This window comes from Hyla sarda, chromosome 5 (assembly GCF_029499605.1).
Source record: "Hyla sarda isolate aHylSar1 chromosome 5, aHylSar1.hap1, whole genome shotgun sequence".
NCBI lineage: Eukaryota > Metazoa > Chordata > Amphibia > Anura > Hylidae > Hyla > Hyla sarda.
The window spans coordinates 384,630,419-384,658,235 of record NC_079193.1 but is presented as its reverse complement, the minus strand read 5'-3'; the positions used below and the strand labels follow the sequence as shown (position 1 = coordinate 384,658,235).

Sequence of the window (27,817 nt, the reverse complement as noted above, 5' to 3'; positions counted from 1 at the left end):
TATAATAATAATCACACATCATATACACTAATAATCACACATCTTACATATATAATAATAATCACACATCATATACACTAATAATCACACATCTTACATATATAATAATAATCACACATCATACATATATAATAATAATCACACATCATACATATATACTAATAATCACACATCATACATATATAATAATAATCACACATCATACATATATAATCACACATCTTACATATATATATATATAATAATCACACATCATATACACTAATAATCACACACACTGGATGTTAAGCGCGGCCCCGCCCCCGCACCTGCTGCTGTCCGGAGGGGGCGCGGTTGGCGGGCACGCGCCTCAGCAGCAGGTGACTGGGCGGGAGCGCGCGCTGAGTGGTTGTTGCGCGGCCCCGCTGCCTGACAGAGAGGGAGAGAGGATTGTCGGTGATCGGGGGACGGGCGGCCTCATCCTCCGCCACATAAGTCCTCTCCATCCTCATGGCCTCCCGAGCACCCTCCTAACCCGCAACACAGGGCCCGGAGATCCCGGGGACACCGACAACCGGAGGAGAGTGCGACGAGCACCGCCGGGAAGATGGCGGAGAGGTAACCGCAGAATCCTCTGCGTCTGTGATGGGGAGGGAAGGGTTAATGTGAGGGAACATCAGCATCTTTTATGTGTGTGAGGGGAGGGAAGGGTTAATGTGAGGTAACATCAGCATCTTATATGTGTGAGGGGAGGGAAGGGTTAATGTGAGGGAACATCAGCATTTTATATGTGTGTGAGGGGAGGGAAGGGTTAATGTGAGGTAACATCAGCATCTTATATGTGTGTGAGGGGAGGGAAGGGTTAATGTGAGGTAATATCAGCATCTTTTATGTGTGTGAGGGGAGGGAAGGGTTAATGTGAGGTAATATCAGCATATTTTGTGTATGAGGGGAGGGAAGGGTTAATGTGAGGTAACATCAGCATCTTATATGTCATTGAGGGAAATGAAGGGTTAATGTGAGGTAACATCAGCATCTTATATGTGTGTGAGGGGAGGGAAGGGTTAATGTGAGGTAACATCAGCATCTTATATGTGTGTGAGGGGAGGGAAGGGTTAATGTGAGGTAACATCAGCATCTTATATGTGTGTGAGGGGAGGGAAGGGTTAATGTGAGGTAACATCAGCATCTTATATGTGTGTCAGGGAAATGAAGGGTTAATGTGAGGTAACATCAGGATCTTATATGTGTGTGAGGGGAGGGAAGGGTTAATGTGAGGTAACATCAGCATCTTATATGTGTGTGAGGGGAGGGAAGGGTTAATGTGAGGTAACATCAGCATCTTATATGTGTGTCAGAGAAATGAAGGGTTAATGTGAGGTAACATCAGGATCTTATATGTGTGTGAGGGGAGGGAAGGGTTAATGTGAGGTAACATCAGCATCTTATATGTGTGTCAGGGAAATGAAGGGTTAATGTGAGGTAACATCAGGATCTTATATGTGTGTGAGGGGAGGGAAGGGTTAATGTGAGGTAACATCAGCATCTTATATGTGTGTCAGAGAAATGAAGGGTTAATGTGAGGTAACATCAGGATCTTATATGTGTGTGAGGGGAGGGAAGGGTTAATGTGAGGTAACATCAGCATCTTATATGTGTGTCAGGGAAATGAAGGGTTAATGTGAGGTAACATCAGGATCTTATATGTGTGTGAGGGGAGGAAAGGGTTAATGTGAGGTAACATCAGCATCTTATATGTGTGTCAGAGAAATGAAGGGTTAATGTGAGGTAACATCAGGATCTTATATGTGTGTGAGGGGAGGGAAGGGTTAATGTGAGGTAACATCAGCATCTTATATGTGTGTCAGGGAAATGAAGGGTTAATGTGAGGTAACATCAGGATCTTATATGTGTGTGAGGGGAGGGAAGGGTTAATGTGAGGTAATATCAGCATCTTATATGTGTGAGGAGAGGGAAGGGTTAATGTGAGGTAATATCAGCATCTTATATGTCTGTGAGGGAAATGAAGGGTTAATGTGATCAGTGCAGGCAGGTTAAGGGGTCATGTGATCAGTGCAGGCAGGTTAAGGGGTCATGTGATCAGTGCAGGCAGGTTAAGGGGTCATGTGATCAGTGCAGGCAGGTAAAAGGGACGGGTGAGCAGTCTAAATGGTTCGGGGAGCATGTGATCAGTGTATGAGGGGGTCATGTGATTAGTGCAGGCAAGTTGAAGGGTCATGTGGTCAGTGTGGGCGGAGCTGTTGTCTTCTGGTCACCTGTTGGTTCATCAGGTTTAATGTTGTGTACAGTTCGTGTTCACACCTTGCTGTTTGGTTTCCGTTGCTGTACATGTTCCATGTTGGGTCAACTGAGACAGGATCAGTCAGGATCTCTGCTGTGGTTAGAAGGATCGGTCAGGATCTCTGTGCTGTGATTGGAAGGATCAGTCAGGATCTCTGCTGTGGTTAGAAGGATCGGTCAGGATCTCTGTGCTGTGGTTAGAAGGATCGGTCAGGATCTCTGTGCTGTGATTAGAAGGATCGGTCAGGATCTCTGTGCTATGATTGGAAGGATCGGTCAGGATCTCTGTGCTGTGATTAGAAGGATCGGTCAGGATCTCTGTGCTATGATTGGAAGGATCGGTCAGGATCTCTGTGCTGTGATTAGAAGGATCGGTCAGGATCTCTGTGCTATGATTGGAAGGATCGGTCAGGATCTCTGTGCTGTGATTGGAAGGATCGGTCAGGATCTCTGTGCTGTGATTGGAAGGATGGGTCAGGATCTCTGTGCTGTGATTGGAAGGATCGGTCAGGATCTCTGTGCTGTGATTAGAAGGATGGGTCAGGATCTCTGTGCTGTGATTAGAAGGATCGGTCAGGATCTCTGTGCTATGATTGGAAGGATCGGTCAGGATCTCTGTGCTGTGATTGGAAGGATGGGTCAGGATCTCTGTGCTGTGATTGGAAGGATCGGTCAGGATCTCTGTGCTGTGATTGGAAGGATCGGTCAGGATCTCTGTGCTGTGATTGGAAGGATCGGTCAGGATCTTTGTGCTGTGGTTAGAAGGATCGGTCAGGATCTCTGCTGTGGTTCGAAGGATCGGTCAGGATCTCTGCTGTGGTTAGAAGGATCGGTCAGGATCTCTGCTGTGGTTAGAAGGATCGGTCAGGATCTCTGCTGTGGTTAGAAGGATCGGTCAGGATCTCTGTGCTGTCGTTAGAAGGATCAGTCAGGATCTCTGCTGTGATTACAAGGATCGGTCAGGATCTCTGTGCTGTGATTAGAAGGATCGGTCAGGATCTCTGTGCTGTGATTAGAAGGATCGGTCAGGATCTCTGTGCTGTGATTAGAAGGATCGGTCAGGATCTCTGTGCTGTGATTAGAAGGATCGGTCAGGATCTCTGTGCTGTATTAAGCTGCATTCACACCACGTTTTGTATATACGGGTGCCGGATCCGGCGGGGGGAGGGGCAAACCGGGGGCTCCTGTACCCCAGCCGAATCAGCCCATAACTCCATTTACTTTAATGAGCCGATCGGAGTCAAACTGTGACTCCGGTCGGCTCAGTTTTGACCCGTTTCCGGTTTTGGACCGGACCTAATACCATAGTATACTACAGTTTTATGTCCGGTCAGGACCCGCAGATCTCCCCCAATGTTTTTGCAGAATCCAAAAGTGCGGAAATTCCGCTGTCTAAATGGCCATTCTACCGATATGTAGTACATTTAGCAGAATCTTTCTAGCGGAAAGAGAGAGAGGGAGCGGTGGTGGGATATAACGGGGGCTTCAGAGCGGGAGCGGAGCGGTGGTGGGATATAACGGGGGCTTCAGAGAGAGAGGGAGCGGTGGTGGGATATAACGGGGGCTTCAGAGCGGGAGCGGTGGTGGGATATAACGGGGGCTTCAGAGAGAGAGGGAGCGGTGGTGGGATATAACGGGGGCTTCATAGAGAGAGGGAGCGGAGCGGTGGGGGGGATATAACGGGGGCTTCATAGAGAGAGGGAGCGGTGGTGGGATATAACGGGGGCTTCATAGAGAGAGGGAGCGGAGCGGTGGGGGGATATAACGGGGGCTTCATAGAGAGAGGGAGCGGAGCGGTGGTGGGATATAACGGGGGCTTCATAGAGAGAGGGAGCGGAGCGGTGGTGGGATATAACGGGGGCTTCATAGAGAGAGGGAGCGGAGCGGTGGGGGGATATAACGGGGGCTTCATAGAGAGAGGGAGCGGAGCGGTGGGGGGATATAACGGGGGCTTCAGAGAGAGAGGGAGCGGTGGTGGGATATAACTGGGGCTTCATAGAGAGAGGGAGGGGAGCGGTGGTGGGATATAACGGGGGCTTCAGAGACGGAGCGGTGGTGGGATATAACGGGGGCTTCAGAGACGGAGCGGTGGTGGGGTGTAACGGGTTCAGTAGTGGTGGCTTTACAGCACTTCATCTGACCCCTGGCATTGTGCTTGATGCCATGAAGCTCCGGGTGGGCACAGGTTTTGTATTATATACACAGCGGGCACCATGTGATTATTATATACACAGCGGGCACCATGTGATTATTATATACACAGCGGGCACCATGTGATTATTATATACACAGCGGGCACCATGTGACTATTATATACACAGCGGGCACCATGTGACTATTATATACACAGCGGGCACCATGTGATTATTATATACACAGCGGGCACCATGTGACTATTATATACACAGCGGGCACCATGTGACTATTATATACACAGCGGGCACCATGTGATTATTATATACACAGCGGGCACCATGTGATTATTATATACACAGCGGGCACCATGTGATTATTATATACACAGCGGGCACCATGTGATTATTATATACACAGCGGGCACCATGTGATTATTATATACACAGCGGGCACCATGTGATTATTATATACACAGCGGGCACCATGTGATTATTATATACACAGCGGGCACCATGTGATTATTATATACACAGCGGGCACCATGTGACTATTATATACACAGCGGGCACCATGTGACTATTATATACACAGCGGGCACCATGTGACTATTATATACACAGCGGGCACCATGTGACTATTATATACACAGCGGGCACCATGTGACTATTATATACACAGCGGGCACCATGTGACTATTATATACACAGCGGGCACCATGTGACTATTATATACACAGCGGGCACCATGTGACTATTATATACACAGCGGGCACCATGTGACTATTATATACACAGCGGGCACCATGTGACTATTATATACACAGCGGGCACCATGTGACTATTATATACACAGCGGGCACCATGTGACTATTATATACACAGCGGGCACCATGTGACTATTATATACACAGCGGGCACCATGTGACTATTATATACACAGCGGGCACCATGTGACTATTATATACACAGCGGGCACCATGTGACTATTATATACACAGCGGGCACCATGTGACTATTATATACACAGCGGGCACCATGTGACTATTATATACACAGCGGGCACCATGTGACTATTATATACACAGCGGGCACCATGTGACTATTATATACACAGCGGGCACCATGTGACTATTATATACACAGCGGGCACCATGTGACTATTATATACACAGCGGGCACCATGTGACTATTATATACACAGCGGGCACCATGTGACTATTATATACACAGCGGGCACCATGTGACTATTATATACACAGCGGGCACCATGTGACTATTATATACACAGCGGGCACCATGTGACTATTATATACACAGCGGGCACCATGTGACTATTATATACACAGCGGGCACCATGTGACTATTATATACACAGCGGGCACCATGTGACTATTATATACACAGCGGGCACCATGTGACTATTATATACACAGCGGGCACCATGTGACTATTATATACACAGCGGGCACCATGTGACTATTATATACACAGCGGGCACCATGTGACTATTATATACACAGCGGGCACCATGTGACTATTATATACACAGCGGGCACCATGTGACTATTATATACACAGCGGGCACCATGTGACTATTATATACACAGCGGGCACCATGTGACTATTATATACACAGCGGGCACCATGTGACTATTATATACACAGCGGGCACCATGTGACTATTATATACACAGCGGGCACCATGTGACTATTATATACACAGCGGGCACCATGTGACTATTATATACACAGCGGGCACCATGTGACTATTATATACACAGCGGGCACCATGTGACTATTATATACACAGCGGGCACCATGTGACTATTATATACACAGCGGGCACCATGTGACTATTATATACACAGCGGGCACCATGTGACTATTATATACACAGCGGGCACCATGTGACTATTATATACACAGCGGGCACCATGTGATTATTATATACACAGCGGGCACCATGTGATTATTATATACACAGTGGGCATTACTGTACATATAAGATGACAGGGCTCCTTGTGATTATTACATGTACGGTGGGGGGCACCATGGGATTATTACATGTACAGTGGGGGGCACCATGGGATTATTACATGTACAGTGGGGGGCACCATGGGATTATTACATGTACAGTGGGGGGGCACCATGGGATTATTACATGTACAGTGGGGGGGGCACCATGGGATTATTACATGTACAGCGGGCACCATGGGATTATTACGTGTACAGTGGGGGGGCACCATGTGATTATTACGTGTACAGTGGGGGGGCACCATGTGATTATTACGTGTACAGTGGGGGGGCACCATGTGATTATTACGTGTACAGTGGGGGGCACCATGTGATTATTACGTGTACAGCGGGCACGATGGGATTATTACGTGTACAGTGGGGGGCACCATGGGATTATTACGTGTACAGTGGGGGGCACCATGGGATTATTACGTGTACAGTGGGGGGCACCATGGGATTATTACATGTACAGCGGGCACCATGGGATTATTACGTGTACAGTGGGGGGCACCATGTGATTATTACGTGTACAGTTGGGGGGGCACCATGGGATTATTACATGTACAGCGGGCACCATGGGATTATTACATGTACAGCGGGCACCATGTGATTATTACGTGTACAGTGGGCACCATGTGATTATTACATGTACAGCGGGCACCATGGGATTATTACGTGTACAGTGGGCACCATGTGATTATTACATGTACAGCGGGCACCATGTGATTATTACGTGTACGGTGGGCATTGCTGTTGTCCTGCCCGTAGTGATGGCTGTTGCAGGGTATGGTCGGCCTCTCCCAGCAGGTGCGGGGGCCGCATAGACATTATGAGGGAGGATTTCCTTGTGATCCTCATTCTTTCTGGTTATGATGCGGCTCATCCTGCTCATCTCGCTCAGTTGTGACAGGTGGGATTAGGTGACACGGATCCTGGGCTGCTTGATATTCAGGGCACATGTTTCTCTGCAGTGATGCCACCGAGCGGCTCCTCCGATCACAGTGAACCAGGGGGATCGGCGCCGTCTGCTGCTCTCTAAACACTTTAAATGAGACCCTTTTTTGTACATTTCATAAACCTCCTGTTTTCTCTTTTGATGCATTAATAACATGTGCCCCCCTATGGTGCAGGCAGCGTGATGCCCACCGGTGTACAAAGCCCCACTCCCAGCATCACTGCTATAAGGACACGCTGAGGGAGGAGCCGAAATGAGAGCGATCCGAGAAAGATGTGACTGAGGGACTTGTAATTTTATAGCCCTGGCTATTTATATCTCTGGGGTCACCATGCAGATCATCTGCCAGTGGCTGCTCGGTTTTGCATAATTCTCATTTTCAGAGGTTTTACTCCCTGTGATCCGTATCAGTGAGGAGGCACATGGTAAAGGATCGTCTTCATATAAGCATTGTTGGCATCTGTTCTCTTTAGAGCAGTGCATTCCAAACAATGTGTCTCCAGCTGTTTTAAAACTACATCTCCCAGCATGCCCGGACAACCAAAAGCTGTCCGGGCATGCTGGAATTTGTAGTTTGCAACTACTGAAGATACACTGTTTGGAAACCACTGCTTTAGGGTCTATTCACACGTACCAGGGGTGTGGAAATTTTATAAAAAACTACTTGTCCACGGGACTAAAATGGAGCAAAATCTACTTGTCCCTCATGACGATCCACTTGTCCGGCCAATTTTCACTTTTACGCTCTAAGTTTTTTCCTCCTCGCCCTATAATAGCCATAAATACCTTCTATAATGACACCTTTTTAATTTTTCAATAACATATTCTCTGAACCCAAAAAATATATATTAGGTGAATGTGAAATTGAAATTGTAAAAGATAATTTTGCAGATTTGGTGTTTTTCTTTTCTGCGCCATTTACCTTGTGGTTGAGGTAACATGTTAGTTTCTCACTTTAGGCCGCCTGATTACAGCGATACCAGATTTGTATAGTTTACGTCATGTTTTACAAATGTAAAAAAAATTCTGAACTTTAAAAAAAAAAAATTAATTGCCATTTTTTTTTTTTTTTTACCCCTGTAGCTTTATTTTTATCTCCACATACCCGGCTGTATGAGGGATAATTTTTGGCGCCATAATCTGTTTTTTGTATCGGCACCATTTTGGTATTGATCTGACTTTTTAATCACTTTTTAACTTTTCTTTCTGAGATATTATAAAAATAGCAATTCTGTGGTTTGGTATATTTTTTTTTTTTTACATTTACCGTACAGGATACATATTGTTATATTTTAATAGGTCGTACAATTACGCACGAAGCGATACCAAATATGTTTATTTTTATTATGTTTGCATGTTTTTATATAGGAAAAGGGGGTGATTTGAACTTTTAAGGGTTAATGTGTGGTTTAAAAAAAAAAAAACTTTTATAAAAACTTTTTTTCCCCACTTTATTAGACTTATAGAAGGAAGCATTTGATTCCTCATACAGATCAATAGAGTTCTATTGAACTCAATTGATCTGTGTGCTCTGCGATCCATTGATAGAGCCTGGTCCAGCCAGGATCTATCAATGACAGAGCCGCGGGACAGCAGGGAACAGAGGCTACCTCTATAGTGGATCGCCCCCCTGCGGTCACTCTGCGGGGGGGGGGGGGGGGGAGCAATCCACCCCACTAGCCCACCAGGGAGCATTCACATGTCCCTTTAGACGCCGCTGTAAGCTTTGGCAGCGTCGATCTAAAGGGTTAATAGCCAGCCGCGGCGATCGCCGCATGCTGGCTTTTAGCCGCGCCCCCCGGCTACTGAGAACAGCTGGGGGGGCTGCAGAGTATGGAGCCGGCACGAGTCTGGAGCCCGCTCCATAATAGAGACTGCTGAGCGCCACATGCTGGATATTAGCGGCGGTGTGAAACTTGTGCCCCGTGCAGACGTGCGACTGCTCCTCCCCTCAGCTCTCCGAAGCTAGAGCTGGGGGGAGCGAAGGCTGAGGACGCAGGTCTGCATGGGGAGCAAGAAGCCACGCCCCCTCATCTCCCCCCGCACGTCTGCATGGCAGAAAGAAGGCAGAGCAGGGGAGAGACAGCTTCTCATCTCCCCCTGCTCTGCTTCAGAGGATGCTCTGCAGTCTGTGTGGAGCGGTCATGAGTCGTGATCCCGCTCCATACAGACTGCAGAGCGCCGCAGCGCTTGTCAGGTCCGGCCCTGCTTGCCCGAAGCCGGGCTAAGGGCCGGAAAAATTCACCTGCCCGGCGCCTGAAACTGCATGTCCCGGGCGTCGGGCGATAGGAATTCCACATCCCTGCACGTACAGTATTGTGCGCAGTGTGAGTAAATAACATAGTTCATAAGGTTGAAGAAAGAGCAGAGTCCATCAAGTTCAACCTATATCCCTACTGACCCAGAGGAGGCAAAAATCCCTCATACTCGAGGTAAACATTCCTTCCCGACTCCAAATATAGCATCAGAATAAATCTCTGGATCAACGTTCTGTCCCTATAGATCTAGAATCCATAACCTGTAATGTTGTTATTCTCCAAAAATGCATCCAGACCCCTTTTGAACTCTTACAGCGTTCACCATGACACCTCCTCCGGGAGAAAATTATATAACATTCTACTTCTACGTGCGTTCACACCACGGTTTTGTTTTTCCTTTCACTGTTTCCGTTACACTCTGTTCAATTTTGCTGTTTGTAAAAGAAAACAAAAAAGTGGTCCACTACGCTATTGTCTACGCCAAAGAAGAGACGTATCCGTTTCTTTAAAAAAGTTTATTTTGTGGTTAACGTCAGTGCCGCTTTCTAACAGACCTTGGCTATCAATATCTTTGTTACCTGCAGGTGAATTGGGATAATCTGGAGGCTAAGATCATGTGCACACAGATCAGGTCTTTACTACAAGTCTCCAGTACAGACAAATCCCTGTCCTGAACCTCATGCTGATGGCTGTACAGATACAGTCACCTGACAGTCTATGAGTATGGCGCCTCCCGATGGCAGAGGTTGGAGGAAATAATGATTGAGCATGTTGTATTTTAACATGTCAAATCCTTTGTTTAGTTGATAGATAAAACCAGCGCTGGCGGTATCGGTCAGCGGCCAATTCCCCTTTCTCTATTGAAATGAACGCGCACACTGAGCTGGGAGAGGTCGCTGCTGGCTTCCATGTCAGGAACTGTCCAGAGCAGGAACAATTCCCCATAGCAAACCTCTTCTGCTTCAGTTCCTGACATGGACAGAGGTGTCAGTAGAGAGCACTGTGGTCAGACAGAAAAGAAATTCAAAAAGAAAAGAACTTTGTCTGTATTATACAGCAGCTGATAAGTACTGGAAGGATTAAGATTTTTTTATAGCAGTAATTTACAAATATGTTTAACTTTCTGGTACCAGCTGATTTAAAAAAAAAAAAAAAAAAAAAAAAAAAAAAAGTTCCACTGGAGTACCCCTTTTAAAAGTGGTCCTATATGAGAGGGATTTATTTATCTGATGTCACAGTTCACCTATATGTCCGTTTTTTCCATTTGGAGACGCATTTTAGGGAGAACAAGACTTGGATCCCATCCCCCCCTGCTGATCTATGGTTAGCAGGGTTCTGTAGGACCAGTGGGTACAGTACTAATGGCCATAATACATGCCCAAAATACAGATGTGTTCCAGCCGTGGATCCTATCCAAGCCCTGTACTCTCCCTCAATGATATTTTGCGGCTCTGTATTCAGGTGTATGTACAGACAAGGATCCAGCTCTGTAGAATATCATTGCAGCTCAATGCTATACAATAATTGAGTGCTTAGTACAGTCTATAGCAGTGCTTCCCAACCATGGTGCCTCCAGCTGTTTGTCCGGGCATGCTGGGAGTTGTAGTTTTGCAACAGCTGGAGGCACCCTGGTAGGGAAACACTGGTCTATAGCCCTGTGCAGCCATACTGTATTTGTAGTAATAATGTCCCTTGCCCCAGCTCTGTGCTGTATACGGCTGCTCATCAATAATATATTTACAAGCGGAGGATGTCAGCGAGCTGCTGATGAATGTGACTGTAATGTGAGTGCAGCGTGCGGCTGGGTGTGCCTCTCTACTCTTACACATTACGTTGCAGAGGACCAGACATATATAGTAGGGCAAGGAAGTATTTAGTCAGCCACCAATTTGCAAGTTCTCCCACTTATGAAGATGAGAGGCTGTAATTTTCATCATAGGTTATAACCTCAACTATGAGAGACAGAATGAGAAAAAATCCATAAAATCACATTGTTGAATTTATTTGCTAATTATGGTGGAAAATAAGTATTTGGTCACCTACAAACAAACAAGATTTCTGGCTCTCACAGACCTGTAACTTCTTCTGTAAGAGTCTCCTCTGTCCTCCACTCGTTACCTGTATTAATGGCTCCTGTTTGAACTTGTTATTAGTATAAAAGACACCTGTCCACAAACTCAAACAGTCACACTCCAAATTCCACTATGGCCAAGACCAAAGAACTGTCGAAGGACACCAGAAACAAAATTGTAGACCTGCACCAGGCTGGGAAGACTGAATCTGCAATAGGCAGGCAGCTTGGTGTGAAGAAATCAACTGTGGGAGCAATTATTAGAAAATGGAAGACATTCAAGACCACTGATTATCTCCCTCGATCTGGGGCTCCACGCAAGATCTCACCCCGTGATGTCAAAATGAACTGTCAGCAAAAATCCCAGAACCACACGGGGGGGGGGACCTAGTGAATGACCTGCTGAGAGCTGGGACCAAAGTAACAAAGGCTACCATCAGTAACCCACTATGCCACCAGGGACTCAAATCATGCAGTGCCAGACGTGTCTTAAGCCAGTACATGTCTGGGCCCGTCTGAAGTTTGCTAGAGAGCATTTGGATGATCCAGAAGAGTATTGGGAGAATGGTTTCATCTGACAATATGACAAAGTAGAACTTTTCTTGTTTGGAGGAGAAAGAATGCTGAGTTGCATCCAAAGAACACCATACCTACTGTGAAGCATGGGGGTGGGAACATCGTGCATTGGGGCTCTTTTTCTGCTAAGGGACCAGGACGACTGATCTGTGTAAAGGAAAGCATGAATGGGGCCATGTATCATGAGATTTTGAGGTAAAACCTCTTTCCATCAGCAAGGGCATTGAAGATAAAACGTGGCTGGGTCTTTAAGCATGACAATGATCCCAAACACACCTCCTGGGCAATGAAGGAGTGGCTTCTTAAGAAGCATTTCAAGGTCCTGGAGTGGCCTAGCCAGTCTCCAGATCTCAACCCCTTTGGAGGGAGTTGAAAGTCTGTGTTGCCCAGCAACAGCCCCAAAACATCACTGCTCTAGAGGAGATCTGCAAGGAGGAATGGGCCAAAATACCAGTAACAGTGTGTGAGAACCTTGTGAAGACAGAAAACATGTGACCTCTGTCATTACCAACAAAGGGGATATAACAAAGTATTGAGATGAACTTTTCTTATTGACCAAATACTTATTTTCCACCATAATTTGCAAATAAATTCTTTATAAATCAGACAATGTGATTTTATGGATTTGTTCTCATTCTGTCTCATAGTTGAGGTTATAACCTATGATGATAATTACAGCCTCTCATCTTTATAAGTGGGAGAACGAGTACAATTGGGGGCTGACTAAATACTTTTTTGCCCCACTGTATATACCTCTCTGCGGTGACCTTTAGGCCTGTTCCGCCATTAAATTACTAGTGACATTTCTGGATTCAGGCAAAAAAACTAAAAGGTCATAAAATATGATATATTCACTGTCCTGTGGTCTTGCACTGAGCGTATCGCATCATAGACAGGAAAATTACAGGGGGAAATTATTATTGTCTCTTTACCAGTTTTCCGGTGGGAAAAAAAAGTAGCAAATGTTATTTTAAAAAAATGTGGTGTTTTTAAAATTTTGCTCTAAAAAACTTGCTATAGTTTACATAAAAAAAATGTTTTATAAAGGCTGTGGTGTATGGACAGTCAGTGGGTTTCCCAAAGCTGATATTCTGCTTGTGAAATCTGCGAAAATCTGCAAGCGGATCATGTTGACAATGATTGATTTTAATGGGTAGCAACAAAATCTGCTTGCAGATTTTCCCCTGCAAAAATTTCACTTGCAGAATTTCAGCTGCAAGAAACCCACTGTGGGTGCTTTTCGTGTAACCCTACAGGGGTTTTGCGGCTGCCATTAAGACCTGTCCACAAGTAAGAGGATAAGTGTATGACGGCAGAGGGTCAGACTGCTAGGACCCCCCAGATCTCTCTCAAGCAGGTCTCCTGAAGGCCCCATCTGAACTGAGGTCTATGCACTTCTGCTTAATTTTTTCGTCTATGGGACCCCTGAAGATCGCAAAGTATATCACTCCCATATCTTTGATACATGGGAACTTCAGGAGTCACATTCTTGCTCTCAAGGGGGGGGGGGGGGGTCTTAGTTGTTGGATCCCCATGAAAATCCCACAGCATTCTGTATAATATTAACCCCTTAAGGACCAGGCCATTTTACACCTCAGGACCAGAGCGTTTTTTGCACATCTGACCACTGTCACTTTAAACATTAATAACTCTGATGCTTTTAGTTATCATTCTGATTCAGAGATTGTTTTTTTCGTGACATATTCTACTTTAACATAGTGGTAAAATTTTATGATAACTTGCATCCTTTCTTGGTGAAAAATCCCAAAATTTTATGAAAAATTAGCATTTTTCTAACTTTGAAGCTCTCTGCTTGTAAGGAAAATGGATATTCCAAATAAAAAAAAATTTTGGATCACATATACAATATGTCTACTTTATGTTTGCATCATAAAATTGACAAGTTTTTACTTTTGGAAGACGCCAAAGGGCTTCAAAGTTCAGCAGCAATTTTCCAATTTTTCACAAAATTTTCAAACTCACTATTTTTCAGGGACCAGTTCAGGTTTGAAGTGGATTTGAAGGGTCTTCATATTAGAAATACCCCACAAATTACCCCATTATAAAAACTGCACCCCCCAAAGTATGCAAAATGACATTCAGTCAGCGTTTTAACCCTTTAGGTGTTTCACAGGAATAGCAGCAAAGTGAAGGAGAAAATTCACAATCTTCATTTTTTACACTCGCATGTTCTTGTAGACCCAATTTTTTTATTTTTACAAGGGGTAAAAGGAGAAAATTTATACTTATATTTGTAGCCCAATTTCTCTCGAGTAAGCACATACCTCATATGTCTATGTAAAGTGTTCGGCGGGCGCAGTAGAGGGCTCAGAAGTGAAGGAGCGACAAGGGGATTTTGGAAAGTACATTTTTCTGAAATGGTTTTTGGGGGGCATGTTGCATTTAGGAAGCCCCTATGGTGCCAGAACAGCAAAAAAAAAAAACACATGTCATACCATTTTGGAAACTAGACCCCTTGAGAAATGTAACAAGGAATAAAGTGAGCCTTAATAACCCCACAGGTGTTTCACGACTTTTGCATATGTAAAAAAAAATATTTTTTTTTCACTAAGATGTGTGTTTCCCCCCAAATTTCACATTTTTGCAAGGGTTAATAGCAGAAAAGACCCCCCAAAATTTGTAACCCCATCTCTTCTGAGTATGGAAATACCCCATGTGTGGACGTCAAGTGCTCTGCTGGCGCACTACAATGCTCAGAAGAGGAGGAGCGCCATTGAGCTTTTGGGACAAAAAATTGTTTGGAATGGAAGTCAGGGGCCATGTGCGTTTACAAAGCCCCCCGTGGTGACAGAACAGTGGAACCCCCCACATGTGACCCTATTTTGGAAACTACACCCCTCACAGAATTTAATAAGGGGTGCAGTGAGTATTTACACCCCACTGGCGTTTGACAGATCTTTGGAACAGTGGGCTGTGCAAATGAAAAATAAAATTTTTCATTTTCACGGACCACTGTTCCAAAAATCTGTCAGACACCTGTGGGGCGTAAATGCTCACTGTACCCCTTATTACATTCCGTGAGGGGTGTAGTTTCCAAAATGGGGTCACATGTGGGTATTTTTTGGGGGGGGTTTATGTCAGAACCGCTGTAAAATCAGCCACCCCTGTGCAAATCCCCAATTTAGACCTCAAATGTACATGGTGCGCTCTCACTCCTGAGCCTTGTTGTGCACCCACAGATCATTTTACCCCACATATGGGGTATTTCCGTACTCAGGAGAAATTGCGTTACAAATTTTGGGGGTCTTTTTTTCCTTTTAACGCTTGTGAAAATAAAAAGTAAAGGGCAACACCGGCATGTTAGTGTAATTTTTTTAAATTTTTTTACACTAACAAACTGGTGTAGCCCCAACTTTTCCTTTTCATAAGGGGTAAAAGGAGAAAAAGCCCCCCAAAATTTGTAGTGCAATTTCTTCCGAGTACGGAGAGGCCCTAAACTGTTTCCTTGAAATACGACAGGGCTCCGAAGTGAGAGAGCTCCATGCGCATTTAAGGACTAAATTAGGGATTGCACAGGGGTGGACATAGGGGTATTCTACGCCAGTGATTCCCAAACAGGGTGCCTCCAGCTGTTGCTAAATTCCCAGCATGCCTGGACAGTCACTGGCTGTCCGGAAATGCTGGGAGTTGTTGTTTTGCAACAGCTGGAGGCTCCGTTTTGGAAACACTGCCATACAATACAGTTTTCATTTTTATTGGGGGGGGGGACAGTGTAAGGGGGTGTAAATATAGTGTTTTACTCTTTATTATGTGGTAGTGTAGTGTAGTGTTTTTAGGGTACATTCACACTGGCGTGTTACGGTGAGTTTCTCGCTCCAGCTGTTGCAAAACTACAATTCCCAGCATGCCCTGACAGCAAACAGTTGTTTGAGCATGCTAGTTGTAGTTTTGCAAGATCTGGAGGGCTACAGTTAGAGACCACTGTATAATGGTCTCAAACTGTACCCTCCAGATGTTGCAAAACTACATATTCCAGCATGCCCAAACAGCTGTCTGGGCATGCTGGGAGTTGTAGTTTTGCAACATCTGGAGGGCTACAGTTAGAGACCACTGTATAATGGTCTCAAACTGTACCCTCCAGATGTTGCTAGGCAACTCACCGTCTTCCGTCGGATCCAGCCGCACGTCATCGCCGCCCGCCGATCTCCGTCGCCCGCAGCCTCCGTCGCCCGCCCGGATCGGTAAGTGGATCTTCGGCGCTGGTCCCCGTGGTTTCCCCGTCCTGCCCCGCCTATTGTGGGAGGGCAGGACAGGGAAAACGAAAGTAAACCCCCCCGCCCCCAATCTGCTATTGGTGGTCGCATCTAGACCACCAATAGCAGGGATAGGAGGGGTGGCACCCCTGCCACCTCACTCCTATGCCTTCAGGGGGATAGTGGGTGTCTTAGACACCCGCGATCCCCCTTACATTCCGGGTCACCGGGTCACTATAGACCCGGAATGACCCGGAATCGCGCAAATCGCAAGTGTGAATTCACTTGCAATTTGTCGCGATCGCCGACATGGGGGGGGTCTGATGAACCCCCCGGGCATTTGCACGGGATGGCTGCTGAATGATTTCAGCAGACATCCCGCTCCGATCCCCGCCCGGCGCACGGCAGGGGACTAAAACTGCCCATGACGTAAATGTACGTCCCTGGTCCTTCAGACCCAGGGTGTCGGGACGTACCGTTACGTCATGGGTCCTGTAGGGGTTAAAGAGAAAGATCCTACATGTATTTCTGCTAAAAATCATGGGCACGGGTTGATAGCGGCCTGTGGGCGCTGTATTGCAGAGACGTAGTAAAGTTTTTATCAAAGTTTTGGCTAGTGCAGGGCGGTATACCGGTTCATACCGAATACCGACATCTTTCGAAAAATATGAATTTTTCCCATATCGCAATGCCGGTTCTCCTGTTTGGGGATTAGTGGGCAAGTATAACTTCACACCCTTGGGTCCTACAGGTAATAAATAGAATTTCTAAGCCTACCTCCCAACAAATTCCATTTACATTCTTCCCTCACAGTCAGCTCAGCTGCAAAAAGGTGTCCTAGACATGTTGTCCCTAGTAGCTATTGTCCCTGTTCCCTCAAATCAGAAAGGTCAGGGTCATTACTCCAGACCCTTTTGCGTGAAGAAACTGAATGGGTCTTATCAGAACTATAATAAACTTAAAACACCTCAACAAGTACACAGTCCACCGTCGCTTCAAGATGGAATCTCTAGCTACCATAGTTCTTGTGATTCCTCACAACGCTCTGATGTGTTCGGTAGACTTAAAGGACGTGTATTACCATGTCCCTATCCACCCCTGGAACCAGTAGTACCTCCAGTTTGCAGTATCTGTAAACGGGGAAATTTACCATTTTCAGTTTTGTTGTCTCCCGTTCAGGATCTCCTCTGCCCCTCGAGTTTTTACCAAACTTGTAGTGTTGATGGTCGCCCACTTAAGGCAGCAAGGCGTCCAGATTTTTCCTTATCTGGACGACTTCCCTGTAGCGAAATTTGGGGAAGAGATCCAAAGTCACCTGTCAAAATCCTTGGGTCTCTTTCAGTTTCTGGGGTGGCAGGTAAATTGGGAAAAGTCAAGTCTAGCTCCCTCCACCTGCAAGGTTTTCCTGGGAATCTCTCTACATTCAGTTGCCCAGACATGCTTTCTTCCAGAGACCAAGGAGGACGCTCTGATTCTCAAAGTAGAGACTCTTCAGAAGAGGTCTTGCGCTTCTATTCGGGAATGCATTAGGATCCTAGGCCTCATGACCTCCTGCATACAAGCAATTGCTTGGAGTCAATTCCAATCCAGACCCCTGCATGCAAATCTCCTCTGCCACTGGGACAAGTCAGTCATCCCTGGACAATTGGATTCCTATCTCCTTGGTCACAAAGAGGTCTCTGAATTGGTGGCAGGACAGGAGGAATCTTTCGGTAGGAGAAGTTTGGTCCCGTTCCCCAGTAGTGACGTTAACTACAGATACAAGGGGGATAGGCTTGGGGGCGATTTCCCAGTGGGGCTCAGTCCGGGGATCCTGGACTCCAGAAGTAAGTTGGAAATCTTCCAACTACAGGGAACTCAGGGCAATTTGGGAGGCTCTTATGTCCCTTCAGAACCATCTTGTCGGGAAATACCTAAAAACTTTCTCCGACAACATGACAGCAGTTTCCTTCCTAAGACATCAAGGAGGGACCAGACACCCTCATCTCCAGAGTCTCTCCAAGGACATTTTTTCCTGTGCGGAGAAGACTGTCCACTCTATTTCCGCAGTCCACCTGAGAGGGGTAGACAATGTTCAGGCAGACTTCTTGAGCAGGAGGAGGGTGGATCCCGGGAGTGGGAACTTCACAAGGCCGCATCCGACATGATAGTCTAGGCTTGGGGAGTTCCTCAGATAGACCTGTTTGCCGCTCGAGAAAACGGGAAAGTACCAATATTATTTTCCTTGAACAGGAAGGACTGGAGGTCCTGCAGGTCTGGATGCCCTGAGTCAGGACTGGCATAGGAACCTGGCCTATGCCTTTCCCTTCCCTTATCTTCCTTAGAACTGCTGGAATAAGAGGAAAAGGGAGAGTGATTCTAGTAGTTCCGGCCTGGTCCAAGAGGAATTGGTTCCCTCTGTTAGAAACCCTCGCTGTTGCCCCTCCACTCACGCTCCCGGTCAGACCAGATCCTCTACACCAGGTTCCCAGAAGTAGACAGACTCCACCTCTCGGCATGGATCCTGAGCGTTTGATTCTGAAGCAAAAGGGTCTCTCAGACCCTGTCATTTCTACAATCCAGTCCGGGAGGAAAACTTCTACAGTCTCTGTGTACACTAGAACCTGGCGTAAATTTCTGGGATAGACCCTTTAATATAGATAATCCTAACATTCCTCTTATCTTAGAGTTTTTGCATGAAGGTCTTAGTTGTAGCACTATCAAGGTGCAGGTAACAGCGTTAACTAACTTTCTAGGTGTATCTCTAGTCGAGGATAAACTAGTTAAAGGAGTAGTCCAGTGGTGAACAACTTATCCCCTATCCTAAGGATAGGGGATAAGTTTGAGATTGCGGGGGGTCCGACCGCTGGGGCCCCCTGCGATCTCCTGTACGGAGCCCGGACAGCCCGCGGGAAGGGGGCGTGTTGACCTCCGCACGAAGCGGCGGCCGACACGCCCCCTCAATACAACTCTATGGCAGAGCCGAATCGCTGCCTTCGGCAATCTCCGACTCTGCCATAGAGATATATTGAACCCTATGAACTACACCTAAAGAGTGCCTCCAGCTGTTGCAAAACAACAACTCCCAGCCAAAGGTTGTCCAGACATGCTGGGAGTAGTAGTTTTCTAACAGCTGGAGGCGCCCTGGTTGGGAAACACTGACCTAGAACAATGTATTTAAGATTCGTTCAGGTGAAAACAAGTTAAGAATGGAGAACAAAGCAATTTTAGGATAAAATCACATGTGCATAATCTGTTGCAGATTTTTCTTCCCATTGACTTTAAGGCTAGGTTCAGACTACGGAATCTCCGGGCAGAAAATTTCCGCCCGGAGATTCCGAGTGCGGCCGGCGCTGACTGAATCAGTCGGCGCTAGGACCACGCGGACACTGCAGTCTCCCATAGACTGCAATGTGTTCCGTGCGGATTTCCGCCTGAAGAAAGAGCAACCCCTTTCTTCAGGCGGAAATTTCCAAGCGGATTTTCCGTTCGCAAATTCCGCTTCACAAATTCCGAAGTGGGAATTTGTGAACGGAAACCCATTCACTATACAGTACATTTTAGCAGAGGAATTGCAGGCGGAAATTCCGTAGTCTGAACCTAGAATTAGAGAAACAGAACTTTTTCTCCCCCCTTAAACTTTTGCAATGACGATCCTAAAAACACAGTAAAAGCCCAAGTCTATACTAATTTACTATGGTTGCAGCCGTATCAGTAACAATTCTGCTTCTGTAGTTGCCGCCTCATAACATGGCGCAAAAAACTACAGTCATGGAAAAGCAAAGATTTTAGATGCAAAATGTGAGCAAGATGTTGTGTTCTTATCATTACTATCACTGTATTGTTCATTGTTATTGTTTCTTTGTTGCTCCTGTTCCTACCTGAATATTGTGACTAGACATGACACTTGTGCAGCGCTCGCTCTGTGGCGTGTGTCGCTCTCTTTATCCGGTCGTCCCAGTTTCGGTGCAATATGCAAATCAGCTGGCTAGGAACCTGCGGCCCCCACTGTGTGGAGGGCACTGAGAGGACCGCTCCATTGTGACTGAGGAGGAAACGACAAAGACAACAGCTGCAGATTCCACTAATAAAGCCATAAAACACCTGTTCCTGCGCAGGCCCTGACATCGCCGTCCCTTGTTAGTGAGCGGAAGGTCCGTACCATGGAGCAGCTTTTGTCTAGTGCAGAATATCAGGGAATGGTCAGTACGTGGTTATATATGAAGTCTTGCGACACTTTTGCATCATTATTCATAAGCCAGAACCAGGCGTAGAACCTGTACAGATACAAATATAATGTGTTTGCAAACTACAGCTGCCTCCAAGACTGACGCAAGGGTAGCCTCCGATTACTGCCGTGAAGGGTAGCCTCCGATTACTGTCATAATGGGTAGCCTCCGATTACTGCCGTGAAGGGTAGCCTCCAATTACTGTCATGATGGGTAGCCTCCGATTACTGTCATGAAGGGTAGCCTCCGATTACTGTCATGAAGGGTAGCCTCCGATTACTGTCATGATGGGTAGCCTCCGATTACTGTCATGATGGGTAGCCTCCGATTACTGTCATGAAGGGTAGCCTCCGATTACTGTCATGATGGGTAGCCTCCGATTACTGTCATGAAGGGTAGCCTCCGATTACTGTCATGAAGGGTAGCCTCCGATTACTGTCATGAAGGGTAGCCTCCGATTACTGTCATGAAGGGTAGCCTCCGATTACTGTCATGAAGGGTAGCCTCCGATTACTGTCATGAAGGGTAGCCTCCGATTACTGTCATGAAGGGTAGCCTCCGATTACTGTCATGAAGGGTAGCCTCTGATTACTGTCATGAAGGGTAGCCTCTGATTACTGTCATGAAGGGTAGCCTCCGATTACTGCCGTGATGGGTAGCCTCCGATTACTGTCGTGAAGGGTAGCCTCCGATTACTGTCATGAAGGGTAGCCTCCGATTACTGTCATGAAGGGTAGCCTCCGATTACTGTCATGAAGGGTAGCCTCCGATTACTGTCATGAAGGGTAGCCTCCGATTACTGTCATGAAGGGTAGCCTCCCATTACTGTCATGAAGGGTAGCCCACGATTAGTCATGAAGGGTAGCCCACGATTACTGTCGTGAAGGGTAGCCTCAGATTACTGTCGTGAAGGGTAGCCTCCGATTACTGCCGTGAAGGGTAGACTCTGATTACTGCCGTGAAGGGTAGCCTCCGATTACTGCCGTGAAGGGTAGCCTCCGATTACTGTCGTGAAGGGTAGCCTCCGATTACTGTCGTGAAGGGTAGCCTCCGATTACTGTCGTGAAGGGTAGCCTCCGATTACTGCCGTGAAGGGTAGCCTCCGATTACTGTCGTGAAGGGTAGCCTCCGATTACTGCCGTGAAGGGTAGACTCTGATTACTGCCGTGAAGGGTAGCCTCCGATTACTGCCGTGAAGGGTAGCCTCCGATTACTGCCGTGAAGGGTAGCCTCCGATTACTGCCGTGAAGGGTAGCCTCCGATTACTGTCGTGAAGGGTAGCCTCCGATTACTGCCGTGAAGGGTAGCCTCCGATTACTGTCGTGAAGGGTAGCCTCCGATTACTGCCGTGAAGGGTAGCCTCCGATTACTGCCGTGAAGGGTAGCCTCCGATTACTGCCGTGAAGGGTAGCCTCTGATTACTGTCGTGTGAGTAGCCTCCAATTACTACCATGATGGTATCCCCTGATTACTGCAGCGAGGATAACCTCCGATGCTTTGTATTTTCAGCCTTTCAACTGCAGTTTGGGTCACATAAGTATTTACGCCCTGAATATAACTTATTTTCCATGGCACTGATTTTGGTAATAAAACAATATGCCGACAATGGGACGCACTTTGCACATGGTTTTTTGGTATGAATTTTGGCATGTGATGCACACTAAATACACGCTTTGGGAACTAGCAGTTTGATCGCAAAATATACATATTTACAGAGAGGTCGCAAAACTGTGGAATTTGTAGACGTCTTGTCCAAACAATGCAGAAAGAAAAACCTGCGTAGATTCTGTGCCGAGATAGACCTGTGGCGAGTAACGTGGGATTGGACGTGCATGGTACAAAGTCATCGGGGGAGATTTATCAAAACCCGTCCAGAGGAAAAGTTGCTGAGTTGCCCTTAGCAACCAATCAGATCGCTTCTTTCATATTTCAGAGGCCTTGTTAAAAATGAAAGCAGCGATCTGATTGGTTACTATGGGCAACTTTTCCTCTGCACAGGTTTTGATAAATCTCCCCCATCAAGTTTTGAACTATTGATAAATTTGTCGCACGGGCAAATCATGCAGCCTGTTTAGAAGATTTCTAGGGCTATTTGGTGCTTGCCAGAGACACGGTGTAAATAATGGCGATTTCGCCAAACTTGCGACATTTGCATAAAAGTCACAAATGATGAATTAGTAACCACTGCAAAATGTGGCCTAAACCAGTCCACTATCTGGTTAACAGTAAAAAATGCTCTAAGTGAAATTTTGCAGAGAAGTCTCACGGGCAACTGTTCTGCGACAAATTTAGGGTAAAAAAAATATTCTAAACTGCTTAATGAATTCCCCTCATTGTCTCAGTTTATATTGCAGATTATTTCTATTGACTTCAGTGAGAAAGCTAAAATCTGCCCTAAATCCACAGTTGTTGCAGATTTTCACATACGTTGATTTTTTTATTTTATTTATTTTTTGTTATTGGCCTAAAAATGTTTGTAACTTTTTTTGCCCTTTTAAAGTTCTATTTATCTGTTCTGGACCCTACACATAACCCCCTCCCCCCCCCCCCCCTAAACTGAATTCTGCATTTATTATGCAAGAGAATGAAAAGAGCGCTGCGGGACAGATGCCAGCGGATGCCAGAATGCGCCTTTGCCATCTGTTTGCACCGCACACACAGAAATGAATGGAATGTGTCAATGGATCCGCAGCTTTTATATCCACCCAGACGCCTGTCAGAAAGACAACTGACTGCGGTCCATACATTGTCACATGTGTCACAGAAGAATCGCCTAAACAACAATTCCCTCCTGTTTGGGGATTCTGTGCTCACACGTAGACGTCCCGCGCCATGCCATCAGTTACCTCCTGCAAAGCTGCCATGTCTTACTGGGAATCACTGCTGTTTTGCAATAGGGTTTTTGACTCCATTCACTTGAATAGAACTGAGCTGCAATACCACACACAACCTGGGGACCGGAGTGGTGCTATTTTTTTCTCTTAAAGGGGTACCCCGCTGATCAGCATTTGAAACAAATGACATCATAGCCCCGTCCCCTCATGACGTCACGCCCCGCCCCCTCAATTCAAGTCTATGGGACGGGGCGTGACGGCTGTCACGCCCCCTCCCATAGACTTGCATTGAGGGGGTGGGGCGTGACATCATGAGGGGCGGGGCTATGATGTCACGAGCTCCAGCATTCGGAACAGTTTGTTCCAAACGCTGAGCAGCGGAGTACCCCTTTCTACATTACATATGGGTGTTATTGCCTAACTGGGGAAGATTTATTAAAACCTGTCCAGAGGAAAAGTTGCTGAGTTGCCCATAGCAGCCAATTAGATCGCTTCTTTTATTTTTGAAAAGGCCTGTGAGAAATGAAGCGAGCTGATTGGTTGGTAGCAACTTTTCCTCCGGACAGGTTTTAATAAATCTCCCTGTGTTTTTGTCATTCGGTTTCTGTTTCGATTGGTGAAGCCATTGGCCGGCATTTATCGTTGTAGGTGTAAGTGAAGCATTTATCATTGTAGGTGTAAGCGAAGCATTTATCATTGTAGGTGTAAGTGAAGCATTTATCATTGTAGGTGTAAGTGAAGCATTTATCATTGTAGGTGTAATTGAAGCATTTATCATTGTAGGTGTAAGTGAAGCATTTATCATTGTAGGTGTAAGTGAAGCATTTATCATTGTAGGTGTAAGCGAAGCATTTATCATTGTAGGTGTAAGTGAAGCATTTATCATTGTAGGTGTAAGTGAAGCATTTATCATTGTAGGTGTAAGTGAAGCATTTATCATTGTAGGTGTAAGTGAAGCATTTATCATTGTAGGTGTAAGCGAAGCATTTATCATTGTAGGTGTAAGCGAAGCATTTATCATTGTAGGTGTAAGGCTAGGTTCAGACTACGGAATCTCCGGGCAGAAAATTTCCGCCCGGAGATTCCGAGTTCCGCCTGCGCCGACTGAATTTGTCGGCACTAGGACCGCGTGGACACTGCGGTCTTCTATAGACTGCTATGTGTTCCGCTAGGATTTCCACCTGAAGAAAGAGCAACCCCTTTCTTCAGGCGGAAATTTTCTAGCGGAGTTTTAATCCGGAATTTGTGAACGGAAAACCATTCACTACACGATGCATTATAGTAAGCGGAATTTCTGCCCGAAATTTCATCGCGAAAATGTATTAAATGGTCGCAGAGCATTTGGTAAATTCTGTGCAGGTCACATTTTCTGAAATTTCTCTCGTCACATGCACCAAAAAGCGAAGCGAAGTCTGGGCTGGTGTAGTTTTACAGACTTTTCAGTGGCTTTGCGCCTTTTTTTGTGCATCAAACCCTTCCATATCATGTGTATTGCCAAAATCAGTGGATTGCAACTCAAAACCAGCAGAAATGTGTAAACGAAAAGGCACAAATAACCCTGCTTGCACCTTTTTTAGAGCCTTTCCTAGACACAAAAAAACTGTTTAAAGACAATGATAAATGTCGGCCATTGAGAGGTGGGAGTTCACCAGTGAAAACGAAAAATGCGTTTTGACGCTCACCAGTGTTCGGTTGTTCACTGTGTGATGTGTTACCTTCATTCTGGGCATCTGTACAGTTATAAGAGAAGGAATGTCCAGCGCAGGATGAGGTCAAACAGGAACTTTATTAGCGATCACATGGAGCACACAGAAACACCAACGCGTTTCGGGTCAAACTGGACCCTTAATCATGGCATGGTTGCCATGATTAAGGGTCCAGTTTGACCCGAAACACATTGGTGTTTCTGTGTGCTCCATGTGATCGTTAATAAAGTTCCTGTTTGACCTCATCCTGCGCTGGACATTCCTTATCTTAGTTCTGCCTATTGGACCAGTGGCACAGCTGGTTAGTCCGGAAGCGGATGGAAGACTCAGGCTGAAGTGAGCCGCCAATTTTTGCTGCTATCTGTACAGTTATGGCGCGGTACTAAATATGTACAGTTTTTTTGTTGTTTTGTTTTACTGGCTCATACCCCACTTCATCCGACGATTGCCCGTGCAGGAGATGCCCCCTCCCGCTGTCTGACCACCTACATGCTGCAGTCTGTATTGATGGCTGCATCTAGGGGTTTCATAGGGCAGATGGGAGTCAGCTTTAAAGGGGTACTCCGCCCCTAGACATCTTATCTGCTATCCCCCCGCGATCTCGGCTGCGGCACCCCAGACATCTGATGCATGGCTGCGCCCTGCTTGTATAGTGGCAGCCACGCCCCCTCAATGCAAGTCTATGGGAGGGGGCGTGACGCCCCCTCCCATAGACTTGCATTGAGGGGGCGTGGCCGTGACATCACAAGCGGGGCGCTGCTATGATGTCACGAGCCTTCGGCGCTGCATCAGGCGCTCTAAACAAACGCCAGGTGCAGCAGGGACATGGGGGGGGGGGGGCGTACCCCCTCAATCAGACAAATTAACCCCTATCCTTTGGATGTCTAGGGGGCAGAATACCCCTTTAAGCTCTGCCTTTGCAGCAGGGTTTTGCTGTATATTACAAGCCATAATCCACTGCACATGGCACGGGCACAGGAGCTGCGCTCACTGCATGTAACTGTACAGCTATGGGCATCGCAACAATAGTTTTATGTAGGAAAGAGTTAAATCCAGCCCAGCAGCTGTCTAGAGCGTCTGCATCTTAGGAGCTGATGAATGGCAATGGGTTGGCCGGCTCATTGGATTTTATTGATGTGCATTTGTGCTGATGATGATTGTAGTGATGGGAACGATCAGTACAGAGGAGCCGCCATCTACACTTCTGGAACGTTATTATGACAGGGGCTCCGATCAACCGCAACAGGCGACAAGTGCACCTGATTCCAGGGATCTGATAATACGCCATCCGAACCTAAGGTAGAAATGGAGTCCGCCACCTGCGCTGACAGTAATGTAGGCCTGACATCCTGTATAATAACCAGAGCTCGTGTAATGGTTCTCGGGGCCTAATAACCGTATTTACGCCGATAATCCTTCCTCTTTTTACTGATGACAGAATAGGAAGCCGAAGCTTAGGAAAATTAGGGCAATTATGGAGTTTAGGAAACGATTAGACGCTCTCTGTTCTGCCTCCTTAGTCATCGGCGTGTGTTCGTTCACATCATCATTAGTCGTGACGTGGACGTTTACGTTGGGTGGTGAGATGCGGGTAAATAGAATATCAGGCGGAACAGTAAGAATCAGCAGCAGCTACAGGACCAGTTGGGACGTCACCCACATATAAACACTGACAACTGCAAACATAGAGCAGCGTTTCCCAACCAGGGTGCCTCCAGCTGTTGCAAAACTACAACTCTCAGCATACCCGGACAGCCTTTGGCTGTCCGGGCATGCTGGGAGTTGTAGTTTGCAACAGCTGGAGGCACGTAATCTGCAGTTTCTTTGTGCTCCGCTAATCCCTAAATTAAAATCTCCCATGTGCAAATCTCTGCAGATTTTGCTATACCTGTTGGTTTTAAAGGGGCTATCCAGGAAAAACTTTTTTTTTATTTTTTATTTTTTATTTTTTTTAAAGATACCAACTGGCTCCAGAAAGTTAAACAGATTTGTAAATTACTTCTTTTAAAAATTCTTAATCCTTTCAGTACTTATGAGCCCCTGAAGTTGAGTTGTTCTTTTCTGTCTAAGTGCTCTCTGATGACACCTGTCTCGGGAACCGCCCAGTTTAGAAGCAAATCCCCATAGCAAACCTCTTCTACTCTGTGCAGTTCCCGAGACCAGCAGAGATGTCAGCAGAGAGCACTGTTGCCAGACAGAAAAGAACAACTCAACTTCGGCAGCTGATAATTATTGAAAAGACTAAGATTTTTTAATAGAAGTGATTTACAAATCTGTTTAACTTTCTGGAGCCAGTTGATATTAAAAAAAGTTTTTTTTAATGGATCTGCGGCGAATTTACAATGGCGGAGGATTTGCAGATTTCGTGCGGACCCATTGAAGTCAATGAAATCCATTGTGGATTATGTGTGTGTGAACGTACCCTGAAGCTGTAATTCTGCAATGTTATAGGATATTAGTGCTTCTGTGCCATTCAGGGTGTGTGGAGAGCTGGTTATCATTAGCCAGTCACTATTGTCACCTATACGTCACTACTAAGTGATGACTGGACTATCCAATTCTAT

At 46.1% G+C, this 27,817-nt stretch overlaps 1 protein-coding gene across 3 annotated transcripts in view; it reads left to right on the top strand.

Annotated features, from left to right (window-relative positions):
* Nucleotides 1-345: 345 nt before the first annotated feature.
* The window catches only part of ARHGAP39 (Rho GTPase activating protein 39), a 303,636-nt gene continuing 276,164 nt past the window's right edge, over nucleotides 346-27,817 (top strand). For 2 of the 3 annotated variants that reach the window (XM_056522930.1, XM_056522931.1), the window contains exon 1: nucleotides 347-597. In XM_056522930.1, coding sequence (XP_056378905.1) covers nucleotides 587-597 — 11 coding nt within the window. In that variant the 5' untranslated portion in view covers nucleotides 347-586. Of the gene's footprint in view, nucleotides 598-27,817 lie in introns of all 3 variants that reach the window. The other variant, XM_056522932.1, reaches the window with a different exon arrangement.